Source organism: Primulina eburnea, chromosome 6 (assembly GCF_022965805.1).
Source record: "Primulina eburnea isolate SZY01 chromosome 6, ASM2296580v1, whole genome shotgun sequence".
Classification (NCBI taxonomy): Eukaryota; Viridiplantae; Streptophyta; class Magnoliopsida; order Lamiales; family Gesneriaceae; genus Primulina; species Primulina eburnea.
The window spans coordinates 23,941,869-23,965,640 of NC_133106.1; the positions used below are offsets into that span (position 1 = coordinate 23,941,869).

Consider the following 23,772-nt stretch of genomic DNA (forward strand, 5'->3'; position numbering starts at 1 on the left):
CATATGTTAAAATATGTAACATACTTGTGAAATTGTGATTCATATGTCAAAACATGTAACATTATAAAACATACATGTGAAATTATGTGATTCATATATTAATCAATTAATGGATTAAACATCTACGATTGTCGAGCAACATTGGTCAAAATTGTGTAATTATGATTCATATGTTAAAAAACATATAACATAATTGTGAAATCATGATCCATATGTAAAAACATGTAACATAGTTGTGAAATTATGATTCATAAGTTAAAAAACATATAACATAATTGTGAAATTATGTTAAAACATATAACATAATTGTGAAATTATGATTCATATATTAAAACATGTAACATAGTTGTGAAATTCTGATTCATATGTGAAAACATATAACATAGTTGTGAAATTGTGATTCATATGTCAAAACATATAACATAATTGTGAAATTGTGACTCATATGTCATAACATGTAACATTATGGAACATACTTGTAAAATTATGGTTGGTCATATTTGTCAAATCTATGGATTCATGTGTCAGAAAAAGAGTTGACACAAAAGCAACCTTTGCTTGGTCGACCCAACATTTTGCTGGATCGAGCTTGGTGAGCTTGGTCTACCCAAAATTTTTGAGTCGACCAAGCAGAAATTTGGTCTACACAATCTATTTGCGACGGTTATGAGTTAACCGTCGCAATATGAAGTTTCACAACGGTTTAATAAAACCGTCGCCAATATTGAAATAGCGACGGTTTTGCTAATTTGGGTCGACCAAATATTTGCCTCATTTTTGGGTCGACCAAACCAGAATGTTGGGTCGACCAAGCAACATTCTCTGAGTAAACCAAGCTTTGGTCAACCCAACATTTTGCTGGATCGTTTTGTCTACCCAAAATGTTTGGGTCGACCAAGCAGAATATTGGTCTACACAATCTATTTGCGACAGGTTATGAGTTAATCGTTTTTAATTAGCGACGGTTTATCTTAAAATATCGCCAAATGCGACGGTTATAAAACTGTCGCAGATCTGATTTTAGCGACGGTTTAATAAAACTGTCGCAAAATTTGAAATAGCGACGGCTTAGATTAGAAAACCGTCTCTAATATGGGTCGACCAACTATTTGTCTTATTTTTGGGTCGACCAAACCAGAATGTTGGGTCGACCAAGCTTCGGTCGACCTACGTAAAGTTCAGAAACGCTTCGGTCGACCATTTTTTTTTTCGAAAGAAAAATTTAATCTAGAGTCGACTAAATGAATTTAATATTAAAAATTTAAATTAATAGTTAATTTACACTTATACAAAAGGAAATTTTCGTAAATTGAGCTGTGAATCTTTTTTTTTTTAAATAAATCACGATTTAGTCCCTTTTCTCTAGATTTCCCATCACTTTCGTTAACCGCGGCCCCTTTGGCCTCAAGTCCTAAGCAAGCTCTGTGAATTTTTGTTTCGAACTCCCTTCTTCCGCTTGTCGGAGAATCAATTCCCGACGGGAGGATCCCCAGCTTCTACCCGCGAAAATGAGGCGAGCGGCGTTTAATGTTATGACGAGTAAAATCGGTGTGGACAATCGGATCTCTCTTCGCAATTACTATCGCATCGCGGATACTCTGCTCAAACAGGTACCAAAATACGATTAGCCTTCTACGTGTTTCGGTTAAAAAGAACGGATTTTACATCCTTTTTTCTTATGATAGATGCTAGTAAAGAATTACGTCCATGGTACCAAATGGATCGGATCGTGCCGTTGGTTTTATCGTTTTGTGTGTGATTTCTGTTGGAATTATGTGTTTATGCATTTGCTTTTTGTATCTTCGTTTAAGAGTACAATATTTTTAATTTTTTGGTCCTTTGTTTCCAAATCTGTTTTTTGTTTGCCGAAAGTTCTATATTGATTAATTGTGGTTGGTATTTTTTAGCCTTGTCAAGGGTTTTGGCATTCCGCGTACCAGTTGATGCGTGAAGACAAACTTGTTTGGAAGATTAATTAATTTGCTTTTTGTGCAGGCGAATATTTATAGGGAAGAGAAAATTTTAATTGACTTGTATGTGATACTGCTCAGATACTCGAGGTAAGGCGGCAATGTTTGTTTGTGTTTTTGTTTGTTTCTTATATTTATGAACATCTCTCTAGTTTGTAATGCTATGAGTTGATGCTTTCAATTTGAACAGTTTGGTGTCTGAAACTATACCTTACCATCGTGATTACCAGGCATTATGTCTGAAAGAAAGAACTTTTTATAAGAAGGTAGGTATAATGTCCTAATAGGTTTCACCTGAAAACCATTGGTTCAGTTGACTCTTGGAGATAGCAGTTGAATTTCTTTGTGGTGTTGCAGAAATTGTTTGATGTTCTAGATGAGCTAGAACAACTAAAGCCACAGGTGCGGCAATGGTTAGATGAACTTGATGAAGTTAATACCACAACTCAAATGAATCAAACTGATGGACCAAACAAAATTTCATATGCATTTTCTGTGAATAATAAAGCTTCCTTAAGCTACAGTAATGTACAGGTATTAAATATGATTTTCTTGTCCTTTTCCATGCCAACAAGGTGCATATTATTATCCTTTTGGTTTGCACTTTGAGAGAAAGTAGAAAAAGAAACTAAGTACAAAGATGTTGATTTGAAGTATAAACTCAAATTTTTTTGCCGTATTTCTTTTCATTTATTTAAGAATGGTTCCAGTAATTTAACTTTATTTGGGTATTTGACTAGAATAAAAAAAAACTAACTTCCGAACAACTGGTGCCATATGCGTCAAAAATACTATTTCTGTACAAGAAATAAAATGTAAAGTTGTTTAATAAATTACGCAGTGGATGGAAATTGGAAACAAAATATTTGCATCTTTCGTTTTTAGTACCTCATATGAATGGGATTTGTTGTTTTTTCCTGCTTAAGGTTTGTTAAATATAATATAAAATTAAATTCTTGTGGTCAGGATTTTAGTGAAAATGTATTTAAGAAGGAACAGCTTTTTGGTAAAGTAGAAATGTATTGGAGGAAATGAAGTAACTAAATAAGATGTATTCAGATTAACATTTTGGTTATAAGTTTTCTTTCTGCCTGCAACTTTTATTTTAGGTATAAAGCATTACTTGCAAAGTGGAAGGAGATTATTGCGTTAGTTTGATCTATGTTTGGTTTTTGGTCTACTGGTCTATAGCAAGTGTGCTCTGGCTTATTTATCGATTTTTCTCCTTCCTTCTAGTGGAGTGCAAACGGTGTTTCAAACGAAACGATTAGCAAACTCACTTCAGTGGGAAGTTCGTTTTAGAAGAGGGTTGAATGATGCTGAATTGGTAGAATTCACATCTCTATCTGGGGTGTTGCATTCAGTTACTTTGAGTGTGGGGGTTAGGGACTTCAGGGTTTGGTTAGGGGATTCTTCGGGTCTTTTCTCTGTCAACTCTTTGTATTCCTCTTTTTTCAACAATAATCCCATTTCAACTTTCCCATTCATTGCTCTTATTTGGAAAGTGCCAATCCCACATTAGGTGAAAGTGTTCTCGTGGATAGTTGCGTTGGGAAAATTGCAGACGAACGACAGAGTGCAGATAAGGAATCCAAACAACGCCTTAAGTCCTCAGTGGTGTGTATTGTGCAAAAAACATGACGAAAATCAGGATCACATATTGATTCACTGCTCCTACTCGAGATGTATATGGATCAAGGTCATGCAACACTTGGGATTTGAATGGACCTTTCCTCTATACTCAAGAGATATGTACCTTATGGAACATAGCTCCCTGAAAGGAAAGGGCCTAAAACATTTCTGGAGCATCATTATTCATTGCTCATTTTGGTCAATATGGCTGGAACGCAACAACAGAATATTCAACAGCATTGAAGAGAGTTCAGAAAATCTTTGGGAAACGGTTAGGATCAGGGTGGCAAGATGGACAGTAGCGACTCCGGCGTTTAAACATTTGTTAATATCAGATCTTGTTAGGGATTGGTGTTTTATTAAGTGTTGATTTACTGATTTTATTAAGACTAGGCTCATTTCGAATTCCTAGTCTCCTTTGTGGATCGCTTGTCCACCACTATATGTAATCTTTATCTTCAATTTATCAATATATTAGTTTCTTATAAAAAAAAAATTGAAATAAACTAATATTATTCTGGAAAAATATTTAATGGTTGAATTCCCTTTTCTGAATTCAAAATGCTTAAATATAGTGCTAATTCTAGTCCTAATGCAATTAGAATAATAATAGTTCTTATAAAATTAAAGTAATAGTCCTAAGCCAATTAGGGTAAAGAGTCCTAAAATAAATAAAATACTGATAAAGATCCGATTCTAATGCATTTGAATAACTTAAAAAATCTAGAAACTAATATTATGAATGGGAAAGTATTTAACTTGTTCCATTTAATCATATGTTCATTTGTTTTGGTATAATGATTTAGTATATAATCGTGTTTCCTTGTTCTTGTGTAATTTTTTTTCTTCATATTTTGCCGGTCATCTCCGCACCTTCATCTTCAATGAAGCAGAATAACATGTACACCGGAGTCTCATCATCAAATTCGATTGACTCGCAACTCCAGAAACTGTGAGTCGGTTCTTGAAAATATTCATGGCATTATCTTAAGATATGTTATGCTGTGTTGTAGTTGTTTGCAACAAAAATATGCAGTGCTGTTTGATATTTCTCCCATATAACGAGCTATAAGTTTTTGTGGTTTTTCATCAATGATCCATGATTCAGTTAACTAGAATATTGCTTCATTTTTACCTGAGTGTTCAGCATTCTTCTCTGGCATTTGCAGTTCTGCTATTATTAATTATTGAAATCTTCTTGCTGCATTTAAGCCAGTTCTACTTAATTCATTATCATAACTGAAACGTGATTATATTTTGGGTATTCAACACGGCAATCAATAGCTCTCGCTAGTACCTTTTAAAGAAACACATAATGCTGTGATTACTCATTGAAAAATCGTGTAAGAAATTGCATTATCAGAGTATGGTTCTGTTTTTAGGGAGCTTGAAGCAATTGTGTGAGTTATATATCTGTAAACAGTTTCTGCTTGTTGCCGTGCACAAGTTTAGACTTTACGTATTTGTTTCTCTCATACGTGGTATCTAGCTTTCTTGTCGGCAGACATGTGTATAGTACCTTTAGACGCCATTGTTTTGTTTTTTTGTGATATTGTCTTACTTTTCTAAGTGGAGCTGGCATTTGCTATGCAGCTACATTCCTAAATCTACCGCGATGTCATATTTTTTAGATACCTGCTTTTGCATATCTTTCTCCTGATCTTCTATGATCTAATTACCAAGTTTCATCTGGGCAAATAACATATGAGAGAAAAAAATTGTATCAAACTGCTTTTTCAGTTATGGAAAGCTGCGGAAACTGATATAGTTGCTAAATTTGCAGGTCTCTCGGTTTACCTCTTCCAAAGCAGGAAACATTGTCTAGGCATTCGCTTTTGGGACCAAATGGTCTTCGTGGTCAATGGATGGTGCCAGCGGCACAGATTAAGGTGGTCGGAGTAAATTTTATTGTGTCCATTTGCTTGGTTTTCCCATTTAAAAACAATAATTTTATTCTTCACTAATTTGGTGTTCAGCTCAACTTAATTGTTTAATGAATTTTCCTTACCTAGGTTAACTATCCAACCAATATGATCGTGGATTCAAGTGAAATATCAAGGTACAGATTCTATCTTGACTGAATATTTGCCAACTTTGTTTCCTTGTTTTATTTCTCTCTCTTTCCCATTTCTGGGAGTGGGTGGGGTGAGCGGAAGGTTCTGTTGGTAAAATGAATAGTGTCTATCCCGGCCTCCAAATTTACAATGATAATGTTGTGACACATCACTGGTGATTGATAGTTGTTCACATGTATAATACAGACAGATGCACGTATGTACTTCTAGTTAATTGCTTTTAAATGTCACGTCCGATACCGAAGGTAAACATCCGGCTTTGTTAAACAATCACATGATTGTCAAACAACAAGTCTCATAGTACAGTAGAAATTAAAACTAGTTTATTTTATAAATACCATAAAATAGAATCGTCTTTACAACATAAATTTTGAAAACGATAAAAATCCGCGGAAGCTTTTATAACTTGAATTAAAAACTTAAATAAGCGCAAACTAAAACAAACTTCTTGATTTATATTATTACCAGCCCAAAATTGGTCTTGTTCATCTTCTCGATTTCCTCTTCTGACTTATCTGGGAACGATAGAGTAATGGGTGAGTGATATGGTCATCACTCGGTAAACGGGAGCCGTTCGAGCACTTACATAACAAATACTCACGATCTTCGAAAACAGCATATGATGCATAACATATTTCGTTTAACATATATCATAAGCATAAACGTAAGCATAACATTGACATAAGCACTGAGATTCATCTACTATCTATGGTTTACTGATATCAGTCCCTAGTTTTTACTACACCAAGGGGTTGAGGCGATATAATGGTTACAATCCCACCGTTTAATGGCGCCATAAACTTATCGTATGTTGGGATTCTCACTCATGTCTTGGTGAATCTTCACAGTGCTACAACATTGGCATTGTATCACAAGAAGCGGAAGATGAAGAATAATGCTCGACTAAAACTTTCAAAAACAAGCTGTAAAAATTCGTATATAAATTATTTTAAAACATAAACTGCTTGCTTACCTCAAAATTAATAAAAAACGTGAAGATGGATGGCTTGGTTCTAAATTCTCGAAGAACCACTGCAGGTGCTCGGACAATGTCTGGGCAACACTTCGATAATTGCAGAATTTTGACTCGAAATTTGGCAACACTTTGGGGAGAATTTTTGAAACATATAGTGAATTTTAAAGTGTAATTTTCGAGAATGAGGTGGGGTATTTATAGGTGGTAAGATAAAAATCTTACCATCATTTATTTGATATTTCTTCCATAGTTAGAGATTGCAAGGATATTTCTTCCATAACCGTTGCATTACCATATTTTCGAAGAACTTGTGTACCAAGTTTGTATGAATTTCGAAAATATATTGGCTTGGGTGGTTGAACATGGACTGCTTTCTTGTGCAGATTCATAACGTATCTAGATTGCATTGAATTTATTAGCTTCTTCATTGGGCAAAAGTTACTCTGCATGTATTATTTCTTCCAAATTTGATTGTACTCTAGCCTTACATTTCAAAATCTTTCAATATATTGCACTGGATTTTCGAATTTAATATATTTATTGGCTAGAAAATTTTGAATACCATGCATTATTTAAAATTTTCAAATATATTATTACTTACTATAATACCAAATTCCGAAAATACAATCTTATGCATCTCTATAATTAAATAAATAATTATATTCTCACAAATTGTGGTTCTCACATCCATCCCTCTTTATTAGATGTTTCGTCCTCGAAACATGAGTTGGCTTGATCTTAAAAAAAGTAGGGATATTGCTTACACATTTTCTCTTTAAACTCCCAAGTATGTTTTCGTTTTATGTGGTTAGACAATTACATCTTGATGTAGGGAATGGTACATCGTCTCAGCCCTTGGTCCTTGGTGTCCACAATTCTAATAGAGACCTCTTCATATTTCAATTTTTCTCTCAGGTTATCTTTGATCATGAGCGGTTCAATTTCTAGAACATGGCTTGTGTTCGGGATGTATTTGCTTAGCTGGGACACGTGGAAGACATTGTGAATCTTTGACATATCTGATGGCAATGCTAGTCTGTAAGCCAATGTTAGCACTCTCTCCAGACTTTCAAATGGTTCTACGTACCGAGGATTTAGTTCCTGTTTTACTGAATCGAACGTCTCCTTTCAGTGGTGAGACCCTTATATAAGCGTTTTCACCAACTGTGAATTCCACTATTCTCCTTTTAAGATCGACATGACTCTTTTACCGGTCTTGTGTGGCCTTGAGTCTGTCTTTGATGAAGGCGACTTTGTCCACTGTCGCTTGGAGTAGTTCTGGTCCAGTTATGACTTTCTCCCATACTTCGTCCCATTACAGTGGTGATTGACATTTTCGTCTGTACAAAGCTTTATATGTAGCCATTTCGATGCTGCATTGATAATTGTCATTGTAATAAAACTCTATCAAGGGTAAATCTTCACTCCAATAACTACCGAAGTCTAGGGCACAAGCCCTCAGCATATTTTCTATGGTTTGGGTTGTTCTCTCAGTTTGGCCATCAGTTTGTGGGTGATAAGGCATACTTTTTTTTTTTGATAGAAAACTAGAATATTATATATTAATAATGTTTTGGTTTACAATTGATCGCGGATAAGAAATCCGCTTTGAACTAACTCCATCATCTTCATATTCTAAACTGTAAGACCTTCAAAACTAATGACCCGACCTAACAAACTTCCAATCTCTAACTACATCTGTTACACATAAATGACTGAATTTTTGCAAGCTCGTCGTCCATATTGCAATTCTGAATTTTACTTTGTCCCATACATGATCGACCGACTCTTGTTCATCTTCAAATATTCTTCTATTTCTTTCCAACCATAAGGACCAAAAAACCCCATGAATAATGATCTGCCAGAATTCCTTCAGTGATGCTGGCAGTGGGCATTCGGAGTCAGCATCTAATAGATCTTTAGCCTGGTTCGGAAATGCCCATTGAACTCCCATTTCTCTTTGAACTTTGATCCATATACACCGAGCGAAAGAGCAATGTATTAGGATGTGGTCCTGGTTTTCTTCCTCCTGTCGACATAAGCTGCACCATTGAGGCCGTAGAGCACAACTCCTCCATCTTTTTTGTACCATGTCACATGTCGGCAGCTTCCCCAAAGCGACGATCCACGAGAAAATCTTAACCTTTTGTGGTACATTTACTTTCCAGATATATTTGAAGTGATTGAAATGTGGAAATTCGGAATTGTTGAAGAAAGAGCGGTAAAAAGACTTGACAGAGAACACCCCCGACGAATCCCCCAACCAAACTCTAGAATCCCCCAAACCTAAATTCAATCTAACTCCTTGTAAGACTCCTAACAGAATGACGAACTCTCTTAACTCCTCGTCGTTTAAATCTCTCCTAAACCTAATATCCCAAATCAATGTAGAAGAACCCCCCGTATTAAAGACCTGAAAGAAATGACTGATCGTTTTATTATTTGTGATAGAAATACGAAATAATAAAGGAAATCTGACCATAAATGACTCCCCTCCCTCCCATTTATCCTCCCAAAATCTAATGCGATTACCCTGATTTGGCACCCCTCTAATTAGTTGGTGAAAAGACTCGTAAGACCGAGAGATACACTTCCACGGACTTTTGAATGTCGTATTCTCCGCCAACCCCAGATCCCACCCATTTTCATGCAAACCGTACTTGCTTTTGATAATCTTTGTCCACAACGTTCCCCTCTCTATCGAACATCTCCACCACCACTTTCCTAGTAGTGCCTTGTTTCTGAGACTGATATTCCCCAATCCCAAACCTTCTTTTTCCTTTGGTTTACACACCTGTTTCCAACCTACCACATGACAATGTTTATCGCCTTCGTCACCATCCCACAAAAAATTCCTCATTAACTTTTCCAATTTTGCTGCCACATTTTTCGGTACTTTGAATAGGGACATAAAATAAGATGGCAAGGCGCAAAGGACGGACTTAATCAAAATGAGACGCCCACCTCTAGAAAGATAGGCTTTCTTCCAGCTGGCCAATTTCTTCGACATTTTTGAGATAACAGGATCCCAAAACTCCATCTTTGAAGGATTCCCTCCCAACGGTAAGCCTAAATACCTGATCGGCCAAGACCCTTTTAATCCCCCAAAAGTAGCAGCCATCTCATCCACTTCCTCATCCGGGTAATTCAATCCGAGCACAACACTCTTTCCCATATTTATCTTCAGTCCAGATTTAATTGAAAAACTTTTGAGAATGTTTACAATGACCATCAAGTCCAGCTGTGAGCTTGCGAAGAAAAGAACATCATCTGCGAACTGTAAGTGTGAGATTTGCAGCTTATCCTTTCCAATTTCGAACCCCTTAAACTCATTAGCTTCCCTTGCCTTATCCACCATTCTTCCCAACACATCTACAACAATATTGAAAAGAAATGGTGATAGTGGATCCCCTTGTCGTAGCCCTCTTTCCCCTTTAATTTTCCCACAAGTTCTCCCATTGACAAAATATCGAGAAAGAGACCGTAGATACACATCCCCTAATCCACCTCCTCCATCTCTCCCCGAATCCCTTTTTAAGTAATGCCAACTCTAAAAATTGCCAGTCGACATTGTCATATGCTTTTTCTAGATCAACCTTAAGCACCCATCCCTTTTTCCGCTTTTGACGATATTCTTCCACCATCTCATTCGCGATAAGACAACAATCAAGTATCTGTCGTCCTTTGATAAATGCACATTGGTTTTCGGCTATGGTGTTATTCAAAACCCTTCTCAATCTATTAACTCTGCCTTGGACAGAATTTTATACAAGCTTGTGACCAAGCTAATAGGTCGGAAATCCTTAATCTTTCGCGCATCTTGCTTCTTAGGAATGAGACATATGTAAGTCTCATTAGTGATTCCATTCACGATCCCAGATTCATAAAATTCCGTGAACACCTTTGACACATCCTCCCAAAGTGTATCCCAATTTTGTTGGAAAAATGCCAAGGTGAATCCATCCGGACCTGGGGCTTTTGTTCCATCACATTCAAACACTGCCTTTTTAATTTCTTCCTCGTCAAACTGTTTTTCCAGTATCTCTGCCTCATCTCTGTCGATCGGTGCCCAATCCATGCCTTCTAAACCCATCCCCGTCTCTCCTGATCTTCCCCTTTCCCTATCTTCCTTCGAGAACAATTTCTTGTAGAAATTTATAATTTCAAGCTCAATTTCTTTTTCTTCGGTGATACATCTGCCATCATCCGCTTCCACACTTTCAATCAACGCTTTGTTCCTTCGATTATTTAATATAGCATGGAAAAATTTTGTGTTTTGGTCCCCTTGTTGTAACCAATTAATTTTCGCTTTTTGGCTTCGAATCTGGAAATTTGTGAATGTTGCTTGTTCCAGTTCACATTTTACCACTCTTCTCTCATCATTCAATGCCTCTGTCCAAAGACCAGCCGATTCAAGATCCTCCAGTTCCTTGATTCTGTTGCTCAATTCATGTATTCTAACCCTTACATCTCCGAAAACTGCCTTATTCCATTCTGTTACCTCTCTTTTGACTATTTTCAGCTTCTGCATGAATCTGTAGCCATCCCACCCCTGAGCACCCTCTTTGTTCCACCAAATCCTTACTAAATCTTTGAATTTTCGATGCGCAAGCCATGCATTTTCAAATCTAAATGGTGCTGGTCCCCATCTCAGCTTAGTTGTATCTAGCAAGACTGGGCAATGATCCGATGTGAGTCTTGGGAGCACCGTTTGTCTGTAATTTGGAAATAACTTCCTCCATCCGTCTGTAAATAAAAATCTGTCCAACCGACTGCAGATTGGGATTACTCTAAAATTTGACCACGTGAATTTTGCATTTAGCAATGGTGGATCAAAAAGCTCCAACTCGTTTATCAAAGCATCAAAGCAGGACATGCTTGTAGTCATCGAATTACTGTTTAGTTTTTCTCCCAAATTCCTCACCACATTGAAATCTCCTCCTAGACACCAACATTCACCACATATTACTCTCAAGCCCGCTATTTCATCCCAAAACAATTCTCTGGACCTTGGCTTAACAGGCCCGTAAATAGCGGAAAACCACCAACTTATGTCATTGGAATTAGAAATCTCGATCGAAACCGAAAACTCCCCAATCAGATTGCTGAGGACTTTGACTATTCTTGGATCCCACATGACAAGAACTCCCCCCGATCTACCCGCCGATGGCAAACAAACCCAATCGACAAATCTTGATTTCCAAACACTTGCCACAAATTTAGTATCTATCTTTTCACGTTTTGTTTCCAAAAGAATCACAATGTCCGGTCTTTCCTTTTGAATTACTTCCGTATTAGTTGTCTTCTCCTAACCGCCCCCCATCCTCTGATATTCCAAGCGCAAATCTTCATCTAAAACAATTTGGACCCTTCGAAGTGGAACCTCTTTCATAACTAATTCCGCATTGAAGTCTATACATTTCCCTCTTCAAACGACCCTTCTGCTGCATTTCTCTTTCTCCTACATTTTCATCTATCCCAACCCCTGCCCCTTGTTGTTGTAGAAAGTCCTTAACCTCCCCCTCCTTCGGTGTTTGTGTATCTCTGGTATTACTAGACTTTTCATCAACATTACCTACCCCACTCCCTATAAGACCACTAGACTTACCCAAAGAAATGGAAGGAGATGATAGAATTGCATTTAACGATACGTAATGATATGGAAAGGAAGATTGATTACCGTTAAGTATCTGTCCCATTTCAGGTTTCATATTTTCTCGTGGATCATCGTTTAAATTGCTCTTTGTATGCGTTGGAGTTGAGAACAAAACCTCCAAATCAGCAGCATCATCTTCAACCTGTTCAGGTTCTTCTGAACTGAAATATCCCACACTTTCTGAGTCGATAGAATCAAACTCTCCTTCTAGCAAATCATCGTGTGAATTATCAAACTCAATGTCCTCCAAGTCTTCCTTCTCATTCGCTTCTTCTTTGCTGCACAGGTACTTGCATGAATATTTTGAGTAACACTTTCTGGTACTATCTGTGACTCAGATCTCTCAACCTCTTCTGGATGGCTTCTTCGGCGATAAGTTTTCCAGAACTGCTGAGGTTTGTTGTTGTTGAAACCGATACCCGGCCGCTTGTCACAATTCTCAGAGTTTTTGCTTTCCATGGATCCAATAGAAGAGCTTTTAAACTTGGTTACATCTTTAGGATCTATGTTCCTTAGAATTTTCAGCACCTTTCCTGCCTTCATTGATTCGGATATCCTCGTGGATGTTTTTTGTGATTCTTGTGGAGAATTTTCCTTCTGATTTGCTTCTGAAATGCCCCTCCTGCTCTCCGGCCCACGTACCTTTGTTGGTGCCGCATCAATCTTTTCTTGTAAATGTAGGACCTCGAATTTTGTGTTCCCCATGTTGTTTTTATTATCCCCATCATCAAACCTTGCTAAAGTATTGTAAATATTATTGTTTCCCCAACCTGCCAATATCTTCTTGCCATTTACGACTACTTGAGCGTAAGTCTGCTTTTCATATTCTTCGTAACCTTTAGAATCGAATGTTTCCACCCGGATTCTAATCTCTGTAAGTCTTCCTTCCAATGGTATGCTCATCTTTGTTTGAATAAAACCACCTTCAGTTCCCTTGACCTTAATCCTCGCTGCTCCCAGCATCCTGAAATGAAGAGTATCGGGGCTGATGGCCAACAATCCCCCACAAAGATCCCCAATAATTTTAAAATTAGTAGGTGACCATAGTTCCCAAGGTAGTCCTCGTATCCATATCCAACTATTGCAGCAGCTTTCAACGGAGTCCGATGTATTAATTCCTGTGGACCATCTCTCAAATTCCAAAGACACTCGTGAATCAAAATATCCTTTCTTTAAGTTTACGTAGAAGGTATACTGTTCCGCACTCGAGGGCCACCATAGAGCTTTGTCAGCTTGAAATGGAAATAGCTTAATATTTGATGTCGTTGATTTCCGGAGCACTTCTTCGATTAACTTCCACGAAGAAGTTGCTCTGCCTCTGGTAACGATAATAGCCTCCTTCCAATTCTTCTTAACTTGATTCTTGTTATTGACATCAGACTCTGGGTTAAGATCTTCTCTGCTTTGCCTCTCCTCCAAACACTTCTTCTGATGATTCATTCCCGACATTGGATGTTTTTTGCCGTAAATAGTTCCTTTCTGAACGAATTGCCTGTGATAATCTCCTGATATCAGCTTGTCCAGTGCCTTTGATAATTTAATCCACCCGATTGCTTCTTCTCCACTTGGTACTATAGTAGTGAGCTTTTTCCCCAGCTTATTGAACTTAGACAGTTCAATAAAACTTCCACGTTTATTGTTGAACCTCTGTATCGTGAAAACCGCATTCCTACCCCTGAATCTGCGAAAAGACAAGGCTGCTTGATTTAAGTGAATAAATTCTCTGAAGGTGAGAGTAATCCACCTAGCCTCGTCGCGATTAAAGTCCAGCATATAGCAAGCATTTCTAGTTCTTTCGGACCACCATATAGATCTGTCGTCGGTGCTCGTTCTCAACGTGAACGTTTTAAAATCGATCTTGACTGTCTCATCCCTATTAATGGATCGAGAAGTGACGAAACCATCCCTGAATTTTGTAAACTTATTTGCAAACATGACGACCCACCAGCTTACGACTCAAACCGGAAGAAAAAAGGCGAATTTTGAAAACTGGGTATTTCGAAATTTTGGAATTTTGATTTTTTGAAAAAGGAAAAAAGAAGGTGGACCCGCCGACGGCCGCCGACCGGCGCCGGCGACGGTGGAGAATGAAAAGGAGAAGCTCAGAGGTTTAAGAATCTGGGTTGATGAGATCGGAATCCAAATGGGAAGAGGAAAAGGAGGGAGAGAGGAATTTGAAAAATTCTCTCACTAGACATTTTTTTCTCTTGATACGTTTAAGGCATACTAAAAGTAACTTCCGTTTCCGTAGCTTCTTGAAAGCTCTTCCAAAAGCTTGAAACAAATCTCGGATCTCTGTCAGGCAAGATACTGGCTGGAACTCCGTGTAATCGTACGATATTGTCCATGTACATGGTAGCCAGCTTGTCCAGGTTATAGTTCATGCGGACAGGCAGAAAATGCGCGGATTTTGTGAGTTTATGTACGATTAACCATATTTCGTTGTGACTCTGACTTGACTTTTGTAATCCTACCACAAAGTCAATGGAAATATGCTCTCATTTCCATTTTGGGATTTCTAACGGTTACAGTAATCCTCCAGGTCGTTGATGTGCTGCTTTGAACTGCCGACAGACTTGGCATCTAGAGAAGAATTCTGTTACATCTTTCTTCATTCCATTCTACAAAAAATTCTTCTTGAGGTCTCTGTACATTTTTGTAATAGCAGGGTGAATCGAGAATTTTGACTTTTCGGTTATCACCTCTCGGCGTAGGTTATCGATGTGGGTATGCACATACGTCATTTCAGCCATATGACTCCTTTATCGTCAATCCGAAGATCTTGAGACTTCCCTTCTTTGACTTGTTATTTAAGCTTTGTCAACACTTGGTCTCGATCATGATTTAACTTGACGGTTTCTCGCAGACGTGGCTGAGCAGAGAGTGAAGCTAGGATCGCTTTACTCATGTTCTGCTTTCTTAAAACATCAGTCACCTTGTTTGCTTTATCCGGATGGTAGCTTATAGTCAAGTCGTAGTCTTTCAAAAGTTCAATCCACCGTCTTTGCCTCATATTTAATTCTTTCTGGGTGGACAAATATTTGATGCTTTGGTGGTCTGTGAAGATGTCAGACCTGTCACCAGATAGATAATGTCTTCAAATTTTCAAGACAAAGACCACTGCTGTCAACTCGAGATTGTGAGTAGGGTAGTTCTGCTTATGCGGTTTCGACTGTCTTGATGCATAGGCAATCACTCTTACATTTTGCTTGAGTGCACGTCCCAGACCTTACTTTGATGTGTCAATGTAGATTTTAAAATTCTTATCCTCTGTAGGCAACACCAACACTGGAGTGGATGCGATTTCTCTTTCACTGTCCGGAAGCTTTTCTCACATCTTTCGCTCCTCCGGATGAATTCGGAGTTCTTCTGCGTTAGCTTTGTTAATGCGGCTACTGAAGAGAAACCTTTGACGAATTTCCGGTAATAACCTGCTAATCCAAGGAAATTTCTAATCTCGATCGCATTAACAATCTTCAGTGCCTAGGCTGGAGAAGGTCTATGAGTATTGACGCATGGGAAAGCCCGGGAGGGAAAAGGCCCCAGTGGGAATCCAAGATGGGACAAGGCACCCGAGGGAGCCCAAGATCGGGATTAGGTAAAAGCTCCAGTGCCTGGGCTGGAGAAGCTCTATGAGTATTGACGCATGGGAAATCCCGCGAGGAAAAAGGCCCCTGTGGGAACCCAAGATGGGACAAGCCCCCGAGGGAGCCCAAGATCAGGATAGCCCATGGTCGTTACAAAAAAAAACGCTTTTTTTTGTAACGATCATGGGCCATTGGGCAGAACCAACATGGACCTCGGCCCATACCCACGCACCACTACTGGTAATGGGTCGTTAGGATGGTCTAGCATGGGCCGGAGCCATAACTCATAGAATATCTCACCCGTGGAAAGTGGTTTCTTTAGCCTCACCCAACACTTTAACCGAGGACCTCCAAGCATGATCACAACTGGTACCAACACTTTAAAAATCTAGGTACGATACAACTGGTACCAACACTTTAGGAATCTAGGTATTTAAGCCTGGAGGTCCTGGGTTCAAGTGTTAAAAGAGGCGAAAGAAATCACTTTCCAGGGGTGGGATATTCTATGAGTGACGGTGCTTGGTCATGGGCCGAGGCCCATGCTGGACCATCCTAACGACTCATGACCAGTAGTGGTGCGTGGGAAAGGGCCGAGACCCATGTTGGTTCAGCCTAATGGCCTATGATCGTTACAAAAAAGGCGTCCAACTGGTACCAACACTTATTTTGTAACGGTCATGGGCCATTAGGCTGAACCAACATGGGCCTCGTCCCATACCCACGCACCACTACTGGTCATGGGTCGTTAGGATGGTCCACCATGGGCCAACTTGTACCAACACTTTAGGACTTTAGGTACTTAAGCCTGGGGGTCCAGGGTTCAAGTGTTGGAGGAGGCGAAATAAACCACTTTCCAGGGGTGAGATATTCTATGAGTGACAGTGCATGGGCGCCGGGCCATTATAACGACTCATGACCAGTAGTGATGCTTGGGTATGGGTCGAGACCCATGTTGGTTTAGCCTAATGACCGGCGCCTTGACCATGGGCTATCTCGATCTTGGGCTACCTCGGGGACCTTGTGCCATGCCTGGGCAGGAGAAGTTCTATGAGTAATGACGCACGGGAAAGCCCGTGAGGGAAAAGGCCTCAATGGGAACCCAAGATGGGACAAGGCCATCGAGGGAGCCCAAAATCGTGATAACCCATGGTCAAGACGCCTTTTTTTGTAACGATCATGGGCCATTAGACTGAACCAACATGGGCCTCGACCCATACCCACGTACCACTACTGGTCATGGGTCGTTATGATGGTCCAGCATAGGCCTCGGCCCATGCCCATGCACCGTCACTTGTAGAATATCCCACCCCTGGAAAGTGGTTTCCTTCGCCTCCCTTAACACTTGAACCCTGGACCTTCAGGCTTAAGTACCTAGATTCCTAAAGTGTTGGTACCAGTTGGCCCATGCTGGACAGTCCTAACGACCTATGACCAGTAGTGGTGCGTGGGTATGGGACGAGGCCCATGTTGGTTCAGGCCTAATGACCCATGATCGTTACAAAAAAAGTGTTGGTACCAGTTGGATGCCTTTTTTGTAACGATCATGGGCCATTAGGCTGAACCAACATGGGCCTCGGCCCATACCCACGCACGACTACTGGTCATGGGTCGTTCCATGCACCGCCGCTCATAGAATATCCCACCCTTGGAAAGTGGTTTCTTTCGTCTCTCCCAACACTTGAACCCAAGACCTCCAGGCTTAAGTACCTAGATTCTTAAAGTGTTGGTACCAGTTGGGCCGTACCAGGATTGCTTTGCCATGACCTATATGTCCAGGAGGCTTTGGGTCCGAATCCTGGGAAGGTAAAAGTTCCAGTGCCCGAGCTGGAGAAGTTCTATGAGTAATGACGCATGGGAAAGCCCGTGAGGGAAAAGGCCTTAGTGGGAACCCAAGATGGGACAAGGCCCCCGAGTGAGCCTAAGATCGGGATAGCCCATGGTCGTTACAAAAAAGGCGTCTTTTTTTGTAACGATAATGGGCCATTAAGCTGAACCAACATGGGCTCGTCCCATACCCACGCACCACTACTGGTCATGGGCCGTTAGGAAGGTCCGCCCATGCACCGTCACTCATAGACTATCCTACCCCTGGAAAGTGGTTTCTTTCGCCTCCCCCAACACTTGAACCCAAGACCTCCAGGCTTAAGTATTTAGGATTGGCCCAACTGGTACCAACACTTTAGAAATCTAGGTACTTAAGCCTGGATGTACTGGGTTCAAGCGTTGGGGGAAGCGAAAGAAAACACTTTCCAGGGGTAGATACTAAACACACCTTTCATGAACTTTAAAAACGTAACATAAACGTGTCGTATAAAATCATGACGTGTCAAAACAGCTCATTCATCATTCATCATTTTTTTGGTGAATTCAGTTCATTAGAGGTGACTATCGTACATCATCATTTACGATGGATCCATCATACATAGAACCGCGGTAATCGGCGGCTGTCGGACATCAGTGATAGGATTACCCATCCACTATGCCTAGGCCTCATCATCATCATTTACATATACGTCTTACGTATTTACATATACTTCGATAACGACAACTAATTCCCATAATTCAAAACATCATCATTTTCATCACTTATAAAAATCATGCACGTGTGCAATATTTTTTAAATTCCAAGCATGCAACGTATATTTTCATAAAATCTTAGAATCGATATCATGATGCATAAACATTTAAAATATGGTAAATTTGTGCTCAGGGCGCTGCCAGGACCAAAATCTCACCCCGAGTGCAAGATGTCCATTTAGCCCCTAGAAACCCAAAATTACCGTTTTACCCCTGGACCTTTAAGATTTGCCCCGAAGCTTACCAAACTCCTTAAAATGTCCCAAAACAATTTTATAAACATTCCTAGACGTAAACTCGAGCCCAATATAAAAACTTAATCGATTCGTTTTAAAACTTGGACCGGGGTCCCGGTTTTAACCCGAATCGACTTGAAACTCTACCAAATTTTCCCCAACTTTTTACCACCTCATAAACACATCTAGATCGCGTACAGCTCTGCGTACTAAGTCATGGTGAATGTCTTCCTGATCGGTAAGAAATGAGCTGATTTAGTGAGCCGATCAAAAATCACCAAGATCGCGTTAAATCCTCCAGTAGTCCGCGGAAGCCCTGTCACAAAATTCATGGTGATGTTCTCCCATTTCCACTCGGAAATAGGGAGTGGTCTCAGCTTCCCTGTAGGTCTCTGATGATCTTTCTTGACCTGCTGACAAGTCAAACACTCGGAGACGAATCGCAGAATATCCCTCTTCATGCCTGACCACTAATACAGAGTCTGTAAATCCTTATACATCTTCGTACTCCCTGGATGGATGGAGTACGGGGTGCTGTGGGCCTCGCTCAAGATATCTTTTCGAAAGGAATCAATGTTAGGAACCCATAGGCGGTCCCTATATTTGACTATGCCGTCCACAACTGTATACAGTCTCTGGCTCTTAGCCTCGTCCCTCTTCTGTAACTGCTCGTCAGAAGTTTGCCCTGTCCGGATTCTGTCTCTCAGAGTCGGCTGTATTGTCAGAGTTGCAAGATTCGGGGCCTCGCCCCTTTTATGCCCGCTCAAATCTCTGAATCTCAGCCTGTAGCGGTCTCTGCACTGACAGATGAGCAATCACTGCGTGCTTCCTGCTCAAAGCGTCTGCAACCACATTAGCCTTTCCCGGATGGTAGCTAATGTCACAATCATAATGCTTCACCAGCTCAAGCCACCTCCTCTGTCGTATATTCAGCTCCTTCTATGTGAAGTACTTTAGGCTCTTATGGTCGATGAATATCCTGCACTTCACCCCATACAGATAATGTCTCCATATCTTCAGGGCGAATACCACTGCTGCTAGCTCGATGTCATGAGTCGGGTAATTCTTCTCATGGACCTTCAGCTGTCTGGACGCGTAGGCTATCACTCTGTCCTGCTGCATCAGAACCGCGCCCAACCCAAGCTTGGATGTATCTGTATACACCACAAACTCTCCTCGCCCTGATGGCATAGCTAGAACTGGTGCAGTGGTCAAAGCCTGCTTCAGTCGGTCAAAGCTCTCCTGGCACTCAAATCCCTAGATAAACTTAGCATTCTTCTTCGTCAAGGCGGTCATAGGCACCGCAATAGAAGAGAAGTCCTGGATAAACTTCCTGTAGTAACCTGCCAATCTAAGAAACTACGGATCTCTGTCACACTCTTAGGAACTGGCCAATCTCTGACTGCCTCTACCTTGCTGGGGTCGACCTTGTATGCCATCCTGTGATACGATGTAGCCCAAGAATGCCACCCTATCAAGCCAGAACTCACATTTACTGAACTTGGCATACAGTCGTCTGTCCTGTAAAGTCTATAATACTGTCCTCAGATGCTGACTGTGCTCCTCCCTGCTCTTCGAATATATCAGAATATCGTCAATGAAGACTATGACGAACTGATCCAAGTATGGCTGGAACACGCGATTCATGAGATCCATGAAGATCGCTGACGCGTTCGTCAGTCCAAAAGGCATCACCATAAACTCATAGTACCTGTAACGCGTCCGGAAGGTTGTCTTATGCACGTCAGTCTCTCTCACCTTGAGTTGATGGTACCCGGATCGAAGATCTATCTTTGAGAACACTGATGCTCCATGCAGCTGATCAAACAAGTCCTCGATCCTCGGCAACAGATACTTATTCTTGACTGTGACCCTGTTCAGCTCTCTATAATCGATTAGCAGTCGCATGCTGCCATTCTTCTTCTTGACAAAAAGAACTAGCGTGCCCCAAGGAGAATAACTAAGGCGAATGAAACCCTTATCTAACATATCCTGAATCTGATCTTTGAGTTCCTTCATCTCTGCAGGCGCTAACCGGTAGGGTGTTTTAGATATCGGAACTGTGCTTGGCATAGTTCAATCGAAAAATCCACATGTCTGTCTGGTGGGATGCTGTTACGAGCCCAACTTCAAGTGTGGGAGGCTTGGGTCCCTTGGGCCCTGATACAGGCTCAGACACGGCAAAAGGCCCAACAAGCAACATTGAGAAACCCAAAATAGTAAATGTGTATAGCAGGAGACACAAGGGAAAAACACGTGTTGAGGGAGGGGGGAATTTAAATATGAGTTAGTGGGGAAGGAGAGAGTATTCAGTTATATCTTGTTGAGTGAATGCTAGCAGTGGCTAGGGAGAGAATATTGTACAGAGTGCGTGAACTCTGAGCTTCCATTTTCTTCATTCAATATAATATTTTCCTATTGTTCTTTTATCTCTGAAATTGTGTGGGTGATTCTCTGAACATAACATTGGTCCGACCTGCCGGATACGAGGGACGATCGAAGACGATGGCCAGCACCAGGACCGACGCTAAATTCGAAACGATGGAACGATCTGTGAATGGATTACAGGAGAGTATGCTACAAGTGCAAGACAAGCTAGATAAGCTTGATCAAACACTCGGAAGCCTCAGTGAATTGGGGGTGTTGATGGAGCAGTTAATGAAAAAACAGGGAGGAGGTGATGCTCACGGTCAGTATGATAAGTCAGAGAAGGAGGAGGTTCCCGAAGGAGGAGGACGTGAAGTAATCACAGAAGAAATGAGGATGGCTTTAAGGAGGATTGAATTACCTGTGTTCGAAGGAGAAGACCCGATGGGCTAGCTGGGGAAGATAGAGCAATACTTTGATGTTCATGACACTCCAATCGGATGTAGGCTCAAATTAGCTTACATTTGTATACAGGGAGCCACCATCCATTGGTTCCGCTGGATGAAGGTGAGGATCCCCAACATGAATTGGGATCGGTTTGCTGAAGAATTGATCAAGAGGTACGGCGGATACGAGGCTAATCCCTTTGAGCTGATGGCTTCACTGAAACAGGGACAACAATCGATCGACACCTATATTGAACGCTTTGAGGTGTTGGTTGCCCAGATTGGAGACGTTCAAGAAGACCAATGTCTGGGTTACTTCATGAGTGGACTACGGGAGGAGATTCGGAGGCGGATGATCGTTCACAGCCCGCGTACGGTGGATCGTGCGATGCTGTTGGCTAGAGGGTTGGAAGTAGAGTTGTTCGGGAAGGTGATGGATCGTGGTTGAAGTCGACTTGGGTTTGGCCCGGGTCTGGAACAGAAAGGGCCCTTTAAGGTGAATTGGGCTAATCAGGCCCAGTCCACTGAAAAGGATCTCCCGTCTGCCAATCCACAATCGCGAATTATCGCGAGAACGACGGGTCCAGGAGAAGGGTATCAGCAAAAACATTCCACTCCGACACATTACGGAGGGGGAATGCGACCAAACGCAAGCGGGAGCGGTGGGGGTACAACAAAAGCTCCGGCACCGAGGAATCGTGAGGGTAGAATTATATCACATCAAGAATATCTACATAGGAGGGAGAAGGGGTTGTGTTTCAAATGTGGGGAGCCATACCACCCACTACACAAGTGTGCGAATAAGAGTTTGAGGGTGACTGTTCTAGATGAGGAGGATGGGGGAGACGGGGAGGAAGAGCAAGGGACAGCGGAAGGAGATCTTAACAGTCATGAGAGTGAAGTTGAAGCATGGCCGGATGTCCCGATCACTGAGTACAATACCTTGGAACTGCCCTTGTATCCGGTCAGTGGGATTAACCAGCCACAGACATTAAAAATGAGAGCCAAAATAGCGGGACGGGGAGTGGTCGTGATGATTGACAGTGGTGCGAGCCACAACTTCATCTCGAGACAGTTGATCACTGATTTGGGAATTAAAGTGGATGAGGAAGTGAGGTTTTGTGTGTGTCTGGGAGATGGGGGCCGTGTTTCATGTCAAGGGTTGTGTAAAGAGCTGGAAGTGGATTTGGGGCTCTGTCAAATACGAATCGAGGGATATTTATTTGAATTGGGGGAGCTTGATCTCATCCTAGGAGTTGACTGGCTCCGCACACTAGGAGATGTCATGCTGAATTGGGCCAATATGGAGATGAGATTTACGTGGCAGGGGCAGCTGCTGATTATGAGGGGAGATCCGACACTCAGTAGATCCGTGGTGTCACAAAAATCGATTGCTAAGGTGCGAGAAGTAGAGTTCTGTGGGGCTGTGCTATTGAAATGCGAGGACAGTGAGCTTAACCAGCTGAGAATGGAGCAAGGGGACTCTAGTGGGGCAATTGACAGCCTCCTTTCAGAATATGAGGGAGTGTTTCAAGAGTCCACTGAGTTACCTCCTCACAGACTACAGGATCATGTCATTAGCATCAAGGAGGGCTGCGGTCCTGTATCAGTGCGACCATATAGGTTCGCCCATCACCAAAAAGATGAAATAGAACGGATGGTGCGAGATATGCTCAAATCAGGTGTCATACAGCCTAGTGGAAGCCCCTACTCCAGCCCTGTCATTTTGGTCAAAAAGAAAGATGGCAGTTGGAGGTTTTGTGTGGATTATAGAGCCTTGAACGAGATCACCATCTCAGACAAATACCCCATTCCAGTAGTTGAGGAGTTGTTCGATGAGTTACACGGTGCTAAATACTTTTCGAAGTTGGATCTCAGATTGGGGTATCATCAGATCAGGGTACACCCGGAGGACATCCCGAAAACAGCGTTTCGAACGCATGACTGTGCATTATGAATTCGTGGTAATGCCCTTTGGATTAAAGAACGCCCCCGCTACGTTCCAAGCCACAATGAATCAGGTATTCCGGTTTTATTTGAGGAAATTTGTATTGGTTTTTTTCGATGATATCTTAATTTACAGTGAGGGGTGGGAGGAACACTTGATGCATGTGAAGATAATCCTCGAGGTGCTGCAGCGCAACAGTTTGGTTTTGAATAAAAAGAAGTGCCAATTCGGGTTGAGTCAAGTGGGCTATTTGGGACACATTATTACTGGCCAAGGGGTGATGGTGGATCCAGACAAAATAT

At 41.1% G+C, this 23,772-nt stretch overlaps 1 protein-coding gene across 3 annotated transcripts in view; it reads left to right on the forward strand.

Moving 5' to 3' along the window:
* The first annotated feature begins 1,378 nt into the window (after positions 1-1,378).
* LOC140833923 (AMSH-like ubiquitin thioesterase 3) overlaps positions 1,379-23,772 on the forward strand; it is a 31,325-nt gene continuing 8,931 nt past the window's right edge. For all 3 annotated transcript variants that reach the window (XM_073198449.1, XM_073198447.1, XM_073198448.1), the window contains exons 1-7: positions 1,379-1,610; positions 1,996-2,060; positions 2,161-2,236; positions 2,328-2,504; positions 4,496-4,554; positions 5,386-5,491; positions 5,615-5,661. In XM_073198449.1, coding sequence (XP_073054550.1) covers positions 1,509-1,610; positions 1,996-2,060; positions 2,161-2,236; positions 2,328-2,504; positions 4,496-4,554; positions 5,386-5,491; positions 5,615-5,661 — 632 coding nt within the window. In that variant the 5' untranslated portion in view covers positions 1,379-1,508. The remainder of the gene's footprint in view (positions 1,611-1,995; positions 2,061-2,160; positions 2,237-2,327; positions 2,505-4,495; positions 4,555-5,385; positions 5,492-5,614; positions 5,662-23,772) is intronic.